Source organism: Dendrobates tinctorius, unplaced genomic scaffold (genome assembly GCF_039654945.1).
Source record: "Dendrobates tinctorius isolate UK_male_01 unplaced genomic scaffold, ASM3965494v1 ptg000020l, whole genome shotgun sequence".
In the NCBI taxonomy this organism is placed as follows: domain Eukaryota; kingdom Metazoa; phylum Chordata; class Amphibia; order Anura; family Dendrobatidae; genus Dendrobates; species Dendrobates tinctorius.
In genome coordinates, this window is record NW_027361688.1 from 941,194 (window position 1) to 957,316 (window position 16,123).

General features: G+C 48.2%; 1 protein-coding gene across 6 annotated transcripts; it reads right to left on the reverse strand.

The window, feature by feature from the left end:
• Positions 1-2,034: 2,034 nt before the first annotated feature.
• On the reverse strand, positions 2,035-14,725 carry STK38L (serine/threonine kinase 38 like). 6 transcript variants are annotated; one of them, XM_073567383.1, is made up of 15 exons: positions 14,574-14,648; positions 10,513-10,582; positions 9,481-9,625; positions 9,259-9,310; positions 8,408-8,530; positions 8,241-8,324; positions 8,002-8,125; positions 6,049-6,203; positions 5,792-5,894; positions 4,736-4,797; positions 4,431-4,548; positions 4,201-4,324; positions 3,968-4,063; positions 3,328-3,425; positions 2,035-2,852 (listed from the first exon to the last, which is right to left on the reverse strand). In XM_073567383.1, exons 3-15 carry the CDS (start codon positions 9,612-9,614, stop codon positions 2,725-2,727), a joined length of 1,401 nt encoding a protein of 466 aa, XP_073423484.1. In that variant the 5' UTR covers positions 9,615-9,625; positions 10,513-10,582; positions 14,574-14,648; the 3' UTR covers positions 2,035-2,724. The 6 variants fall into 6 exon arrangements, with proteins under 6 accessions (XP_073423484.1, XP_073423483.1, XP_073423487.1 ...); XM_073567382.1 differs by having other exon boundaries at positions 10,509-10,582; positions 14,574-14,643; XM_073567386.1 differs by lacking the exon at positions 10,513-10,582 and having other exon boundaries at positions 3,334-3,425; positions 14,574-14,725.
• Between the last annotated feature and the right edge of the window lie 1,398 nt (positions 14,726-16,123).

The window sequence follows — 16,123 nt, forward strand, 5'->3', positions numbered from 1 at the left end:
GACTGCACCAGCAGAATAGTGAGTGCAGCTCTGGGGTATAATACAGGATGTAACTCAGGATCAGTAATGTATGTACACAGTCACTGCACCAGCAGAATAGTGAGTGCAGCTCTGGAGTATAATACAGGATGAACTCAGGATCAGTAATGTATGTACACAGTGACTGCACCAGCAGAATAGTGAGTGCAGCTCTGGGGTATAATACAGGATGTAACTCAGGATCAGTAATGTATGTACACAGTGACTGCACCATCAGAATAGCGAGTGCAGCTCTGGAGTATAATACAGGATGTAACTCAGGATCAGTATTGTATGTGCACAGTGACTGCACCAGCAGAATAGTGAGTGCAGCTGTGGAGTATAATACAGGATGTAACTCAGGATCAGTAATGTATGTACTCAATCACTGCATCAGCACAATAGTGAGTGCAGCTCTGGGGTATAATACAGGATGTAACTCAGGATCAGTAATGTATGTACACAGTCACTGCACCAGCAGAATAGTGAGTGCAGCTATGGGGTATAATGCAGGATGTAACTCAGGATCAGTAATGTAATGTATGTACACAGTGACTGCACCAGCAGAATAGTGAGTGCAGCTCTGGAGGATAATGTAGATGGTTAGTCTGATACTCTGTACATAATTCTCGGTTGCTCCTGATTTTTACTCTTCTGGTGATGGTCTCCACCCTGTGCTGTGGAGGGTCAGACACCATTTACATATAGATGCCAGGCAGAGATGATGCGTGTCCGGGCGAAGCACAAGGGTAAGGTTTAGGAATATTAATGATGCCATACCCTCTCTGCAGATCCTGGAGCCAACCACACCCGTACGCTGCAGCAGCGAGGCACGATCTCGTGATTGGCACCATGACATATGTGAGTTATACATGGCAGATGCTGCACAGGCGGCCCGAGGACATGTGAGCTGGGCCGACGAGTGACAGCACACGAGCCATCACCACACCATGTCTGTCTGCGAAGAGGAGTGCGGCCACCGTGCCCTCTAGTGGAGGTTAGAGACTTAGAGAAGACGCCGTGCCGTCATCAGAAAACATCTTTATTAGTTCTAGTTGGGTTTATTGCATGAATGCCGTCACTGAAGAGCTGAGATTGCTTATATGGCCAAAACGCGCAACCACTGCCTCAATGGGTACAGTGCGCTAGAAAGTCTGCAGTCATCAGTGTCCTATCTGCCAAAGCGCAGGGTACAAAGATGCTGTAGAGTCTCCAGTGGGAGGAAACAATGACCAAGCCCATCTGTGGCCACCACTAGAGGGAGCTCACAGCACAGGAATGTATACAGAGTCTGAGTTCCATACTATACATAGCACTCTGTATTTCACTCCCTCATACATCACCATCATAATCCGCAGCGCTTTACTGATATCACTGTCACCGTCCGGACTCACAGTCAAAGCTCCTCATCAGTATGTTTGTGTGTGCGAGAAAACAGGAGGGAAACCACACAAACACGGGGAGAACATACAAACTCCTGCAGATGTTGTCCTTGGTGGGTACATGCAGTGAGCTCCCTCTAGTGGCGACTGTATAAATCTGTATGCAGTGAGCTCCCTCTAGTGGCGACTGTATAAATCTGTATGCAGTGAGCTCCCTCTAGTGGCGACTGTATAAATCTGTATGCAGTGAGCTCCCTCTAGTGGCGACTGTATAAATCTGTATGCAGTGAGCTCCCTCTAGTGGCGACTGTATAAATCTGTATGCAGTGAGCTCCCTCTAGTGGTGGGTAAAGGAAAAAGTTTAGAATAGGAAAAAAATAATCACTTCCATAGATATTAGAGGGGATTCGACTTTATAATTCACTTTTGTGTTTTTCAACCAGCATTAAAGGTTTGTGTTTGCTGTCAGTGAATGGAGCTTTCTTTTTTTGCTTCCACTGCCGGGGCATGCTGGGAGTAGTAGTTTCACAAGAACTTAAGTGCTGCACATTGTCGACCTCTGGGCCCGCATAATGCTCCGAGCGTGAAAACAACTGGAACAAACCCTCATAAAATTACACGTTGCAGATCTGAACCCGATCAAATATTTTAATATATATATTGCTCTTTTTCTTTACTTTTTCATCCATTATTAGAAGCAGCCTCTTCCACCTGGAGGTCAGTAACGAATATTAGAAGGATGCCGGACCCCGACCGTGGAAAGAAATGAAGATTAAATTCTAACCGGACACCGTAGAATAAATAATCATAAAATTAAAAATGTACAAATAAAAAAGTAACAGGGAAAAATCATGGTTTTCTCCACCGACCGGCAGCTGCCCCTTTAAAACAAAACACAGCCCCTACGATCCCAATCATCCCTGGAATCCCGTCATGGAACGGTCGTCATCAGATCCCAGAGTGACGGTGATCGGCGGCAGAGTGCAGCTCTGGGGGTCTCATAATGCAAAAAAAAAAAATGGCAAGAAAAACAAAAAAGACCCCCGTGGTTAATTGCAGGGCCTGAGGCTCTTGATCCAGTACCCTCATAACATAATTTAAGCCCCTCCTTAGTTCCTAAATATAAAAAGGTGGGAAAGGAAGTCTCCGGGCGCGTGCTGCCATCATGCGAGAAATCCAGGGCCTGCAGGATCTCCTTGGCATTGGCGTCGCTCCTGCGCAGCTCCTGATGACCAACCGAGTCAGTCTGACAGATTCCCGAGAATCTTTTTTGTAATATTTTTTTCTCATTTTAAGCTCAAGTCAAAAAAGCAGCAGATGCATCTCATAACTTTCCAGACTTCATGTAGGACGGGATGGAGCCGCGCTGCGTCAGACCCTCAAAGCGCTTGTAGGTGTAGTTTAGGAAAACCCAGTCCTTGGATTTGTAGTCTGGCTCCGTCGTGTTTGGTACTAACGAGACAACAGAGAAAAAAAAGCTTCAGAAGTCTAAAGATGTATAGGAAAAAGCGCAAAATAAGAACTAAGGAGGCGGCAGAGAGCGGCCGAGCGAGCGAGAGGCGGCAGAGAGCGGCCGAGCGAGCGAGAGGCGGCCGAGCGAGCGAGAGGCGGCAGAGAGCGGCCGAGCGAGCGAGAGGCGGCAGAGAGCGGCCGAGCGAGCGAGAGGCGGCAGAGAGCGGCCGAGCGAGCGAGAGGCGGCAGAGAGCGGCCGAGCGAGCGAGAGGCGGCAGAGAGCGGCCGAGCGAGCGAGAGGCGGCAGAGAGCGGCCGAGCGAGCGAGAGGCGGCAGAGAGCGGCCGAGCGAGCGAGAGGCGGCAGAGAGCGGCAGCAGGCACAGAGAACCTTCAATAAGTTATTCCCGGACAAAAGCTTTAATGGAGTAGTCACTTATTTTCACTACAGAAATGCATGGAGTGGATCATACTTACACTTACCTGGCTGCAGAATATCTGATTCTGGGAATTCATCAAAGTTGGACGTGTCATCAATGCTCTTTATCTCAATGTTAATAGCGGCTGGTCTCTCCCTGTATCAAGAAAAGAAAAGACTCAACATGACAACGGAAAAATTGTATCTAACTATATCGAAAGCACGGACAGGATCTTATCATGTATCTCTGTATACAGGGAGCTCCCCCTAGTGGTGACTGCAGACAGGATCTTATCATGTATCTCTGTATACAGGGAGCTCCCCCTAGTGGTGACTGCAGACAGGATCTTATCATGTATCTCTGTATACAGGGAGCTCCCCCTAGTGGTGACTGCAGACAGGATCTTATCATCTATCTCTGTATACAGGGAGCTCCCCCTAGTGGTGACTGCAGACAGGATCTTATGTATCTCTGTATACAGGGAGCTCCCCCTAATGGTGGCTGCAGACAGGATCTTATCATCTATCTCTGTATACAGGGAGCTCCCCCTAGTGGTGACTGCAGACAGGATCTTATGCATCTCTGTATACAGGGAGCTCCCCCTAGTGGTGGCTGCAGACAGGATGTCATCATGTATCTATACAGGGAACTCCCCTTAGTGGTGACTGCAGACGTCTCTCGTGTTGGATCCTCTGTACCTGATATGTCCCCAGTCCACACATTCAAAAAACGGGTGAGTTTTTATTTCCTCTACTCCAATTGCACCAATTCGGTTGTCCGCGTCGTTGCAAAACCTGTTTGGAAGAAACATAGGCTGTAATATTGGGGACAGTAAAGTCTCCATTCCTTGAATGTATTAAATATCTATCCTGGGACGGCGCCAGCAATCACGGAGGGTCCGCGTCTCCGGCTCTAACGGCGTCACACGCACCTGAGGATTAAGTCTTTGGCCTTTTCGGATATTGGCACCTCTGGAGGGAACACGAGGGTCTCTTTCCAGGTCATCACTTTCCGATACGTCTCTTGAGGAGTTTCCGAGCAGAAGGGAGGATATCCTGCGAGAGGCGAAACACTGCGATGAGCGCGCGGGTTATTGCGACAGCGCAACATGACAGGAGGGTTCTCATCACACCCCGGCAGTGAAATATGGGGGGTCCGTACCTATCAGCATCTCGTACATAATGACTCCGAGCGACCACCAGTCACACAGCTTGTTGTATCCCGTCTGCATGAAGACCTCCGGAGCGATGTAGTCAGGGGTCCCGACTGTAGAATAGGCCTGTGCGCAAACACAAAGGACACCACACCATAACTGACAGAAACAGTGAGGGTCCGACATCTGGGGGTCTGCTGCATCCCATCCACAGCAGCACTACAAAACCTGGGTGTCCGGGGAACAGCGACACATCCAGTAACGCGCCTATAAGATAAGGGGCAGTCCACAGCAAAGTATGACAGCGACCTACCAGCTGCCGACGATTCTTTTTCCAAGTCTCCGCTTTCCTCTTTGAGTTCATATTCTGAAAAGCTGAAAAAAAAAAAAAAAAAAGAATTTTCATCTAACTTTATACTGATTGCAGCTCAGTATATCTGATACAGAGTCTGTCTGCAGCCACCACTAGGGGGAGCTCCCTGTATACAGAGATATATGATGAGATTCTGTCTGCAGCTACCACTAGGGGGAGCTCCCTGTATACAGAGATACATGATAAGATCCTGTCTGCAGTCACCACTAGGGGGAGCTCCATTGTATACAGAGATACATGATAAGATCCTGTCTGCAGCCACCACTAGGGGGAGCTCCCTGTATACAGAGATATATGATGAGATTCTGTCTGCAGCTACCACTAGGGGGAGCTCCATTGTATACAGAGATACATGATAAGATCCTGTCTGCAGCCACCACTAGGGGGAGCTCCCTGTATACAGAGATACATAAGCCACTAGGGGGAGCTCCCTGTATACAGAGATACATGATAAGATCCTGTCTGCAGCCGCCACTAGGGGGAGCTCCCTGTATACAGAGATACATGATAAGATCCTGTCTGCAGCCACCAGTAGGGGGAGCTCCTTGTATACGGAGATACATAAGCCACTAGGGGGAGCTCTCTTTATACGGAGATACATGATAAGATCCTGTCTGTAGCCACCGCTAGGGGGAGCTCACTGTATACAGAAAAACATGATAAGAACCTGTCTGCAGACACCACTAGGGGGAGTGCCCTGTATACAGAGATACATGATAAGATCCTGTCTGCAGCCACCACTAGGGGGAGCTCCCTGTATACAGAGATACATGAGATCATGTCTGCAGCCACCACTAGGGGGAGCTCCCTGTTTACAGAGATACATGAGAAGATCCTGCATGCAGCCACCACTAGGGGGAGCTCCTGTATATGGTTTAGTATACATCACACAGTGAGCTCCCTCTACTGGTGGCTCTTGGCAGAAAGAATGCACATAGTTGCCCCAGAGCTGGGGGTCTGGAGCTGTGTATCAGTGTGTTACATCCTTGTACTTACAGAAGTCGCTGGGCGGATTGTGGCTGAGATTCCGGTAGAATTCGGTCCGATGAGCTTTTTTCAGGCCTGTGCAAAGGCCAAAATCTGAGAGCTTGACGTGACCCTGCAAGTAGAAGAAGAGTTGGAGGTCTCCACTATACACTACACCTCCCCAAACTGTAGCAGCAGATAACAGGGAGCAATAGCTCATTATCTGTGATGTTAGACGGTCCCATAAGGGCGAGAGACAGTAAAGCAGCGGCTGCACCGGATCTCACCTTCGCGTCCAGCAGGAGATTGTCCGGCTTGATGTCTCGGTGGATGAAGCCCAACTGGTGAATGGCATCAATGGCCAAGACCGTCTCTGCAATGTAGAACTGCGTCTCCTCCTCCGACAGCGTGTCCTTCTTCATCAGCAGCGTCATCATGTCACCTACACACCACAGAGCGGAATAGTGAGTGCAGCTCTGGAGTATAATACAGGATGTAACTCAGGATCAGTAATGTAATGTATGTACACAGTGACTGCACCAGCAGAATAGTGAGTGCAGCTCTGGGGTATAATACAGGATGTAACTCAGGATCAGTAATGTAATGTATGTACACAGTGACTGCACCAGCAGAATAGTGAGTGCAGCTCTGGAGTATAATACAGGATGTAACTCAGGATCAGTAATGTAATGTATGTACACAGTGACTGCACCAGCAGAATAGTGAGTGCAGCTCTGGGGTATAATACAGGAGGTAACTCAGGATCAGTAATGTAATGTATGTACACAGTGACTGCACCAGCAGAATAGTGAGTGCAGCTCTGGGTATAATACAGGATGTAACTCAGGATCAGGAATGTAATTTATGTACACAGTGACTGCACCAGCAGAATAGTGAGTGCAGCTCTGGGGTATAATACAGGATGAAACTCAGGATCAGTAATGTAATGTATGTACACAGTGACTGCACCAGCAGAATAGTGAGTGCAGCTCTGGGGTATAATACAGGATGTAACTCAGGATCAGTAATGTAATAATAATAATAATAATAATAATCTTTATTTATATAGCGCCAACATATTCCGCAGCGCTTTACAGTTTAACAGTTTCAAAACACAAGTCATAAGTAACAACGCTAACAATACAATAATTAAAGCAAAATAAGACGAAATAAGACGACCCTGCTCGTGAGAGCTTACAATCTACAATGAGGTGAGGGAGATACAGAGTACAGGTGTGTATTTACAATGGTGGATTTACAATGAAGGTCCAGCCATCTTGCGGGAGTCAAGGATGGATGGAGATAGTGAATGGGCTACACACGCACACTTACACAGAGAATGACTTTGATTAGTGAATGTGATAGGCCGCTCTGAACAGGTGTGTTTTGAGGGAGCGCCTAAAACTATGCAAATTGTGGATAGTCCTGATTTCTTGGGGTAGAGCATTCCAGTGGATAGGAGCAGCACGGGAGAAGTCTTGGAGTCGGGAGTGGGAGGTACGGATTAGTGCAGAGGTTAGTCGAAAGTCGTTTGCAGAGCGCAGCGATCGGCTAGGCCGATAGACAGAAATGAGAGAAGAGATGTAAGGGGGTGCCGCACTGTAGAGAGCTTTGTGGGTGAGAACAAGTACTTTGAATTGGATCCTATAATGAATGGGCAGCCAATGTAAGGACTGGCGAAGAGCGGACGCGTCCGAGTACCGATTACCCAGATGGACGATCCTGGCCGCTGCATTAAGTATGGACTGGAGAGGGGATAGTCGAGCGACGGGGAGGCCAATTAATAGAGCGTTGCAGTAATCCAGGCGAGAGTGGATGTAATGTATGTACACAGTGACTGCACCAACAGAATAGTGAGTGCAGCTCTGGGGTATAATACAGGAGGTAACTCAGGATCAGTAATGTATGTACACAGTGACTGCACCAGCAGAATAGTGAGTGCAGCTCTGGGGTATAATACAGGATGTAACTCAGGATCAGGAATGTAATGTATGTACACAGTGACTGCACCAGCAGAATAGTGAGTGCAGCTCTGGAGTATAATACAGGATGTAACTCAGGATCAGTAATGTAATGTATGTACACAGTGACTGCACCAGCAGAATAGTGAGTGCAGCTCTGGAGTATAATACAGGATGTAACTCAGGATCAGTAATGTAATGTATGTACACAGTGACTGCACCAGCAGGATAGTGAGTGCAGCTCTGGAGTATAACACAGGATATAATTGATGACACTACCTCCGGGTAAGAACTCCATGATCAGATACAGGTTACTTTTGTCCTGGAAGCTGTAGAACATTTTCACCACCCAGGCCCCGTCCGCTTCCACCAATATGTCTCTCTCGGCTCGGATGTGCGCCACCTATGGGGGGGGGGGGGATGTAGAGACTGTGACTTGTACAGGATGAGACACAATGACTGCAGAAAAATCCCATAGACACAGACAGCAGTGATCTATAGACCCCGCCGTGCTTCACCTGCTCCTTCTCCAACATGTCTGCTTTCCTGAGGATCTTCATTGCATAGATGTGGCCCGTGTCCTTCTTCTGAACAAGTCGCACCTACAATGGGATAATATTATTTTCCCCATGCGCCCACATTGGCGATCACTACTGAACGGCTGGAGCTCTATGACTGGACGCACCTCCCCGAAGGCTCCTCTCCCGATAACCTTCAATGACTCAAAGTCATCCAGGCCCAGCCTCGTCCTCTTCAGGCGCAGGAACTCAGTCTCTTTCCGTGCGTGCTGCGACCGCCGCAGCCTTTTCTGCAGGAATTAATCATAATTTAAGTGAAAGGTGCATTTCCTAGTCCTGACACTAGAGGGCAACATGGGACTAAGAGGGTGCAGTTCTCAGTCCTGACACCAGAGGGCAGATAGTTTAATAACGCAGTGTGCAGTTCTCAATCCTGAAACCAGAGGGCAGACAAGGGAATAATGGAGGGAGCAGTTCTCAGTCCTGACACCAGAGGGCAGACAAGGGAATAATGGAGGGAGCAGTTCTCAATCCTGAAACCAGAGGGCAGACAAGGGAATAATGGAGGGAGCAGTTCTCAGTCCTGACAGCAGAGGGCAGACAAGGGAACAATGGAGGGAGCAGTTCTCAGTCCTGACACCAGAGGGCAGACAAGGGAGTAATGGAGGGAGCAGTTCTTAGTCCTGACACCAGAGGGGAGCAGACAAGGGAATAATGGAGGGTGCAGTTCCCAGTCCCGACACCAGAAGGGAGCAGACAAGGGAACAATGGAGGGAGCAGTTCTCAGTCCTGACACCAGAGGGCAGACAAGGGAGTAATGGAGGGAGCAGTTCTTAGTCCCGACACCAGAGGGGAGCAGAAAAGGGAATAATGGAGGGTGCAGTTCCCAGTCCTGACACCAGAGGGCAGACAAGGGAATAATGGAGGGAGCAGTTCTCAGTCCCGACACCAGATGGGAGCAGACAAGGGAATAATGGAGGGAGCAGTTCTCCGTCCTGACACCAGAGGGCAGACTCACATCGTCGTCTGCTAGTCCCTCTTCGTCCATGGCGATCTCCAACTTCTTTTGCCTGTTGGAAAGGGAATCTCCCGTTATGCTCCTGCTCGGCTCTGGGCTATCACCATTGTATTACATCGCAACCAGTCTCCAGCTGATTGTTAACTACAACTCCCAGCATGCCCTGTGCCATCTGTTAGAGCATGCTGGGAGTTGTAGTGCAGCAGGGTGCGGCCCCGGTACCTGGTCTCGCGCTCCTCGTGCTGCAGGATCAGGTTGCTGTAGAAGGTCTCCAGCGTCAGTTTGGCCACCGTCACCCGCTCCCGGGTGTGATTACTCATGGGGAAGGCAGTGGCGTTCGTGGCCGTCATCGCCATAGTAACGAGCGCTGGAAAAGAAAACAAAAAACTATTAAAGTGGAAGTGTCGAAAGGGGCAGCGGCCCACCCCAGAGGGGACACTGCACCGGCCCGCCCCGCCCCAGAGGGGACACCACACCGGCCCGCCCACCCCAGAGGGGACGCCCGACCTGCCCACCAACCCCAGAGGGGACGCCCGACCGGTCCACCAACCCCAGAGGGGACGCCCGACCGGCACCGACTCACCCACCCCAGAGGGGACGCCTGACCTGCCCACCAACCCCAGAGGGGACGCCCGACCGGCACCGACTCACCCACCCCAGAGGGGACGCCCGACCGGCACCGGCTCACCCACCCCAGAGGGGACGCCCGACCTGCCCACCAACCCCAGAGGGGACGCCCGACCGGCACCGACTCACCCACCCCAGAGGGGACGCCCGACCGGCACCGACTCACCCACCCCAGAGGGGACGCCCGACCTGCCCACCAACCCCAGAGGGGACGCCCGACCGGCACCGACTCACCCACCCCAGAGGGGACGCCCGACCGGCACCGACTCACCCACCCCAGAGGGGACGCCTGACCTGCCCACCAACCCCAGAGGGGACGCCCGACCGGCACCGACTCACCCACCCCAGAGGGGACGCCCGACCGGCACCGGCTCACCCACCCCAGAGGGGACGCCCGACCTGCCCACCAACCCCAGAGGGGACGCCCGACCGGCACCGACTCACCCACCCCAGAGGGGACGCCCGACCGGCACCGACTCACCCACCCCAGAGGGGACGCCCGACCTGCCCACCAACCCCAGAGGGGACGCCCGACCGGCACCGACTCACCCACCCCAGAGGGGACGCCCGACCGGCACCGACTCACCCACCCCAGAGGGGACGCCCGACCGGCACCGACTCACCCACCCCAGAGGGGACGCCCGACCGGCACCGGCCCACTGGCAGATACTCCGCCTTTCTGCTAATGACCTCGACCCTAGAAAGAGAGGGTCATACTCATCACAACTACAACTCCCAGCATGCCTCTCTTGGTCTCCAATGCCATGCAGATGCCCCGTGCCCCCTCTCAGCACCATGGTACGGAGCTGTCTGTCTCTCCTGAGTGCCAGCTACTGTTTTCTGCTATCAGCCACTGCCCGCGGCGGTCTCTAAGGGTCTTGTGTTTCCGGGTGCGGCAGTAAGGAAGATCCTGTGTCCCCTCAGAGCAGCGGTCAGGTTCTTACACCCGGGTGCGGTATGTGACACGTCCACACGGCATGCGGGGTGGCCGCTGTACACTGTGGGGGGGGCAGCCACATATAGCAAGATCCCCCTCCGAGCTGCCGGGGAAAGCTGGGTGACGACTGCCACCATTGCCACCCTTACATAAGACTCTGAGCTGGCAGAGCGCCCCACACTGGTGGAGTAGGACAACTCCCAGCATGAACCGGAGAAGCCACGGTGCCCAGGAAAGTACAGAGATCTCATATCTGGGGAGCGACAGCTACTGCAGGACTACAACCCCCAGCACTGCCCTGCCCCCAGACATGATGAGGGGTGAGGCCGCCGGGGTCGGGGGCTTCCTCGCTGCCCCTCCTCTAGTTTGCAGCTATTTTTAGTCATTTGATGAATGAAGTGGAAAAAGCGACTGAGAAAGGAAATCTGCAAAATCCCATCGGTGCGACGTAATAAGGACAGTGGGAGCAGAACTCCCCCGTATAGAGTCACTGCCCGGACAACCATCTGCCCCCGGAATCACTTCAGGGTCGGCAAGAGAGAGGAAGGACCCCAAAAGCGGCATCAACTAGTAACGCCCTAAGATTGATATAGGACCCCCAGAGACTGTGTGACAAAGTGATAACCTGCACCCCAAAATCACTGCACCTCATGTAATGCAGGAGGAAGAGGAGGCAGCACATTACTGCCATCATCCAAATACTATAATACTGCCCCCTATGTACAAGAATATAACTACTATAATACTGCTCCTATGTACAAGAATATAACTACTATAATACTGCTCCTATGTACAAGAATATAACTACTATAATACTGCCCCTATGTATAAGAATATAACTACTATAATACTGCCTCCTATGTACAAGAATATAACTACTATAATACTGCCACCAATGTACAAGAATATAACTACTATAATACTGCCCCTATGTACAAGAATATAACTACTATAATACTGCTCCTATGTACAAGAATATAACTACTATAATACTGCCCCTATGTACAAGAATATAACTACTATAATACTGCCCCTATGTACAAGAATATAACTACTATAATACTGCCCCCATGTACAAGAATATAACTACTATAATACTGCCCCTATGTACAAGAATATAACTACTATAATACTGCCCCTATGTACAAGAATATAACTACTATAATACTGCCCCCATGTACAAGAATATAACTACTATAATACTGCCCCTATGTACAAGAATATAACTACTATAATACTGCTCCTATGTACAAGAATATAACTACTATAATACTGCCCCTATGTACAAGAATATAACTACTATAATACTGCTCCTATGTACAAGAATATAACTACTATAATACTGCACCCTATGTACAAGAATATAACTACTATAATACTGCCCCCTATATACAAGAATATAACTACTATAATACTGCCCCTATATACAAGAATATAACTACTATAATACTGCCCCCTATGTACAAGAATATAACTACTATAATACTGCTCCTATGTACAAGAATATAACTACTATAATACTGCTCCTATGTACAAGAATATAACTACTATAATACTGCCCCCATGTACAAGAATATAACTACTATAATACTGCCCCTATGTACAAGAATATAACTACTATAATACTGCTCCTATGTACAAGAATATAACTACTATAATACTGCCCCCATGTACAAGAATATAACTACTATAATACTGCCCCCATGTACAAGAATATAACTACTATAATACTGCCCCTATGTACAAGAATATAACTACTATAATACTGCTCCTATGTACAAGAATATAACTACTATAATACTGCCCCTATGTACAAGAATATAACTACTATAATACTGCTCCTATGTACAAGAATATAACTACTATAATACTGCCCCTATGTACAAGAATATAACCACTATAATACTGCTCCGATGTACAAGAATATAACTACTATAATACTGCACCCTATGTACAAGAATATAACTACTATAATACTGCCCCCTATATACAAGAATATAACTACTATAATACTGCCCCCTATATACAAGAATATAACTACTATAATACTGCCCCTATATACAAGAATATAACTACTATAATACTGCCCCCTATGTACAAGAATATAACTACTATAATACTGCTCCTATGTACAAGAATATAACTACTATAATACTGCTCCTATGTACAAGAATATAACTACTATAATACTGCTCCTATGTACAAGAATATAACTACTATAATACTGCCTCCTATGTACAAGAATATAACTACTATAATACTGCCCCCTATGTACAAGAATATAACTACTATAATACTGCCCCCATGTACAAGAATATAACTACTATAATACTGGCCCCTATGTACAAGAATATAACTACTATAATACTGCCCCTATGTACAAGAATATAACTACTATAATACTGCTCCTATGTACAAGAATATGACTACTATAATACTGCCCCTATATACAAGAATATAACTACTATAATACTGGCCCCTATGTACAAGAATATAACTACTATAATACTACCCCCTATGTACAGGAATATAAATACTATAATACTGCCCCTATATACAAGAATATAACTACTATAATACTGCTCCCTATGTAGAAGAATATAACTACTATAATACTGCTCCTATGTACAAGAATATGACTACTATAATACTGCCCCTATATACAAGAATATAACTACTATAATACTGGCCCCTATGTACAAGAATATAACTACTATAATACTACCCCCTATGTACAGGAATATAAATACTATAATGCTGCCCCTATGTACAAGAATATAACTACTATAATACTGCCCCCTATGTACAAGAATATAACTACTATAATACTGCCTCCTATGTACAGGAATATAAATACTATAATACTGCCCCTATGTACAGGAATATAAATACTATAATACTGCCCCTATATACAAGAATATAACTACTATAATACTGCTCCTATGTACAAGAATATAACTACTATAATACTGCCCCTATATACAAGAATATAACTACTATAATACTGCCCCTATGTACAAGAATATAACTACTATAATACTGCCCCCTATATACAAGAATATAACTACTATAATACTGCCCCTATGTACAAGAATATAACTACTATAATACTGCCCCCTATGTACAGGAATATAACTACTATAATACTGCAGATGCGGATTGGAGCGGTAGCAGACGACAGTGGATTGCGGTATTACGTTATTACACCTCGCCCTCGCCTGACACCTGTGTACACAGGACGGGGGAGGGGATTGTGCCGCCTGACAGTCACTGAGAACCGTCCTTACCTGCAGACCCCGTTACCCCCGGGGAATATACGGTATATACTGGAGGTGTATGCCGCCAGTGATTACACAGCCCGGTCGCAGTCACGGTGCAGATATTTGGGGCGGTGTCACGATTACTGTACCAGGTGTAAACACTGTACCGCCACGTGGGGCACGAATACTTTTATCCCGCGTCACGCGCTGATGTGATTGGCTGGCAGTCAGCAGGGTGTGTGGCCCTTTAAATAGCAGACATGTTATAAAGTGAGTGGTACACCACAACTCCCAGCATGCCCTCAGTACAGACACACACTGGGGGTCCTGCAGAACGAGACCCTTTATACCCCCTACCTCTGCCTGCTGTCAGTGACTTGCCTCCTCCCCTCTCACAGCTGCGGCTTTGTTACAATGTGTCAGGGCGACCAGAACATAGTGACAGGAAGCAGAGGAACCGCCAGCCGAGCGCACTGCGCCTGCGCACGTACCTGCTCCGTGGTCTCCCCCGCACTGACGTCCTGTCTCACCGGTGACCAGACCCGTACTGACTACTGAGCGCAGCCCGCCTCCTCCGGCCGCTTCACTCACCGCCACTCGCGAGAACTGCGCACCTGCCCCGCTGTCCCCGCCCCCTGGTCACACCCACCGTCTTAGGACACGCCCCTGTTCCATCTGCTCAGTCTTGGGCACAAGAGGGCGAACAGTCCTCATCACTAGCTCTCCTTGACGTCCATTTTGTTGTAGTCTTCTCTCGCTTAACATATATAGGAAATCATCACAAGAATGGACTCCACACTGGGGACAATATTTATCTTTCATTTTCAATAGAGTTGACGTGACGTCGTGTCGGTTGTTATTTTAAAATCCTCAGCAGGTGCGTATTCAAAAGTCGCGCAACTTTATTGAATTGTGAAGTTTACATTTTCCAGATAAGTACTAGCCAGTGTCGTGCCTCAGTGGTCACCAGTGGGATTTTATCGTGTGTCTATGTGGCTAGGGCGACACATTGTAAAATCCTTTTTAAAGGGAGAAAAAAACAAGTCAAATGAGATGTCCGCTCGTCTCAGTGTGTCCATTCATCAGTGTGTTGTATCTATGTGACGTATTCGAGTCCCTCAAAAAACAACATTATTCTAGGACAAGCACGGAAAAAAAAAAACACCCTGAAAGGACCTTCAGTGTAAATAAAAAATGTGAAAACGGATTTTTAATAACTTTCTTCTAGGCTGAGATATATGCATTTGGAGGCACAGGCCCGAAGCCTGAGGCTGCACTACTGCAGTGTTGTCATGGAGACCGTGTGTTTATCACTGATATCAGAACTTGAAGCCAAAGTTTCCATGACAACGCTGCAGCACCAGGGAGTCGGCGGCCTCAGTAGTGCAGCCTCAAGCTTCAGGCCTTAACGTGTAGACACTGTATCGCAAATCACAAGTGAGTTATTTGGAAATGGTTTCATCAGTGTTAATATAGAGGGGTAAATCTGCAGAGTGATGAGGGGATCCGGATCCACCATGTCATACAAAATGTGCAAGAAATGCCAGGTAGAAGGGGAGACACCACCCCGCGGATCCCTCACATCTCACCCACACACTCGGCTGCACTTCCATCCTCCTCGGGTGCAGCTGGAGACATTGTACTGACTGGGGAAAAGTGCAGGCTATAAACCAATCTGTACGTATACAGGAGGGGTCTGGTCTGGGGTCTGTATACAGGAGGGGTCTGGTCTGGGGTCTGTATACAGGAGGGGTCTGGTCTGGGGTCTGTATGTGTAGTGGTCTGCTGCTTGTATACAGGGTGCTCTGGTCTGAGGTCTTTATACAGGAGGGGTCTTGTCTTTGATCTGTATACTTGAGTGATCTGGGGTTTGTATACAAGGAGCGGTCTGGGGTCTGTATACAGGAGGGGAATGGTCTGTTGTCTGTATGTATTTAGGGGTCTGGGGTTTGTATACAGGAAACGTCTGGTCTGGGATTTGCATGCAGGAGGCGTCTATTCTGGAGTCTGTATATGTGGGGTCTGTATATATTTAAGGGTC

Bases quoted from the DNA above. Each gene is read 5' to 3' on its own strand.
- STK38L (XM_073567381.1), bottom strand. From the start codon at position 9,614: ATGGCGATGACGGCCACGAACGCCACTGCCTTCCCCATGAGTAATCAC. The intron at 5,895-6,048 runs GTGAGATCCGGT...TTCTACTTGCAG, and splicing joins ATCTCCTGCTGGACGCGAAG to GGTCACGTCAAGCTCTCAGA. The intron at 4,549-4,735 runs GTAGGTCGCTGT...GTTTGCGCACAG, and splicing joins AAAAGAATCGTCGGCAGCTG to GCCTATTCTACAGTCGGGAC.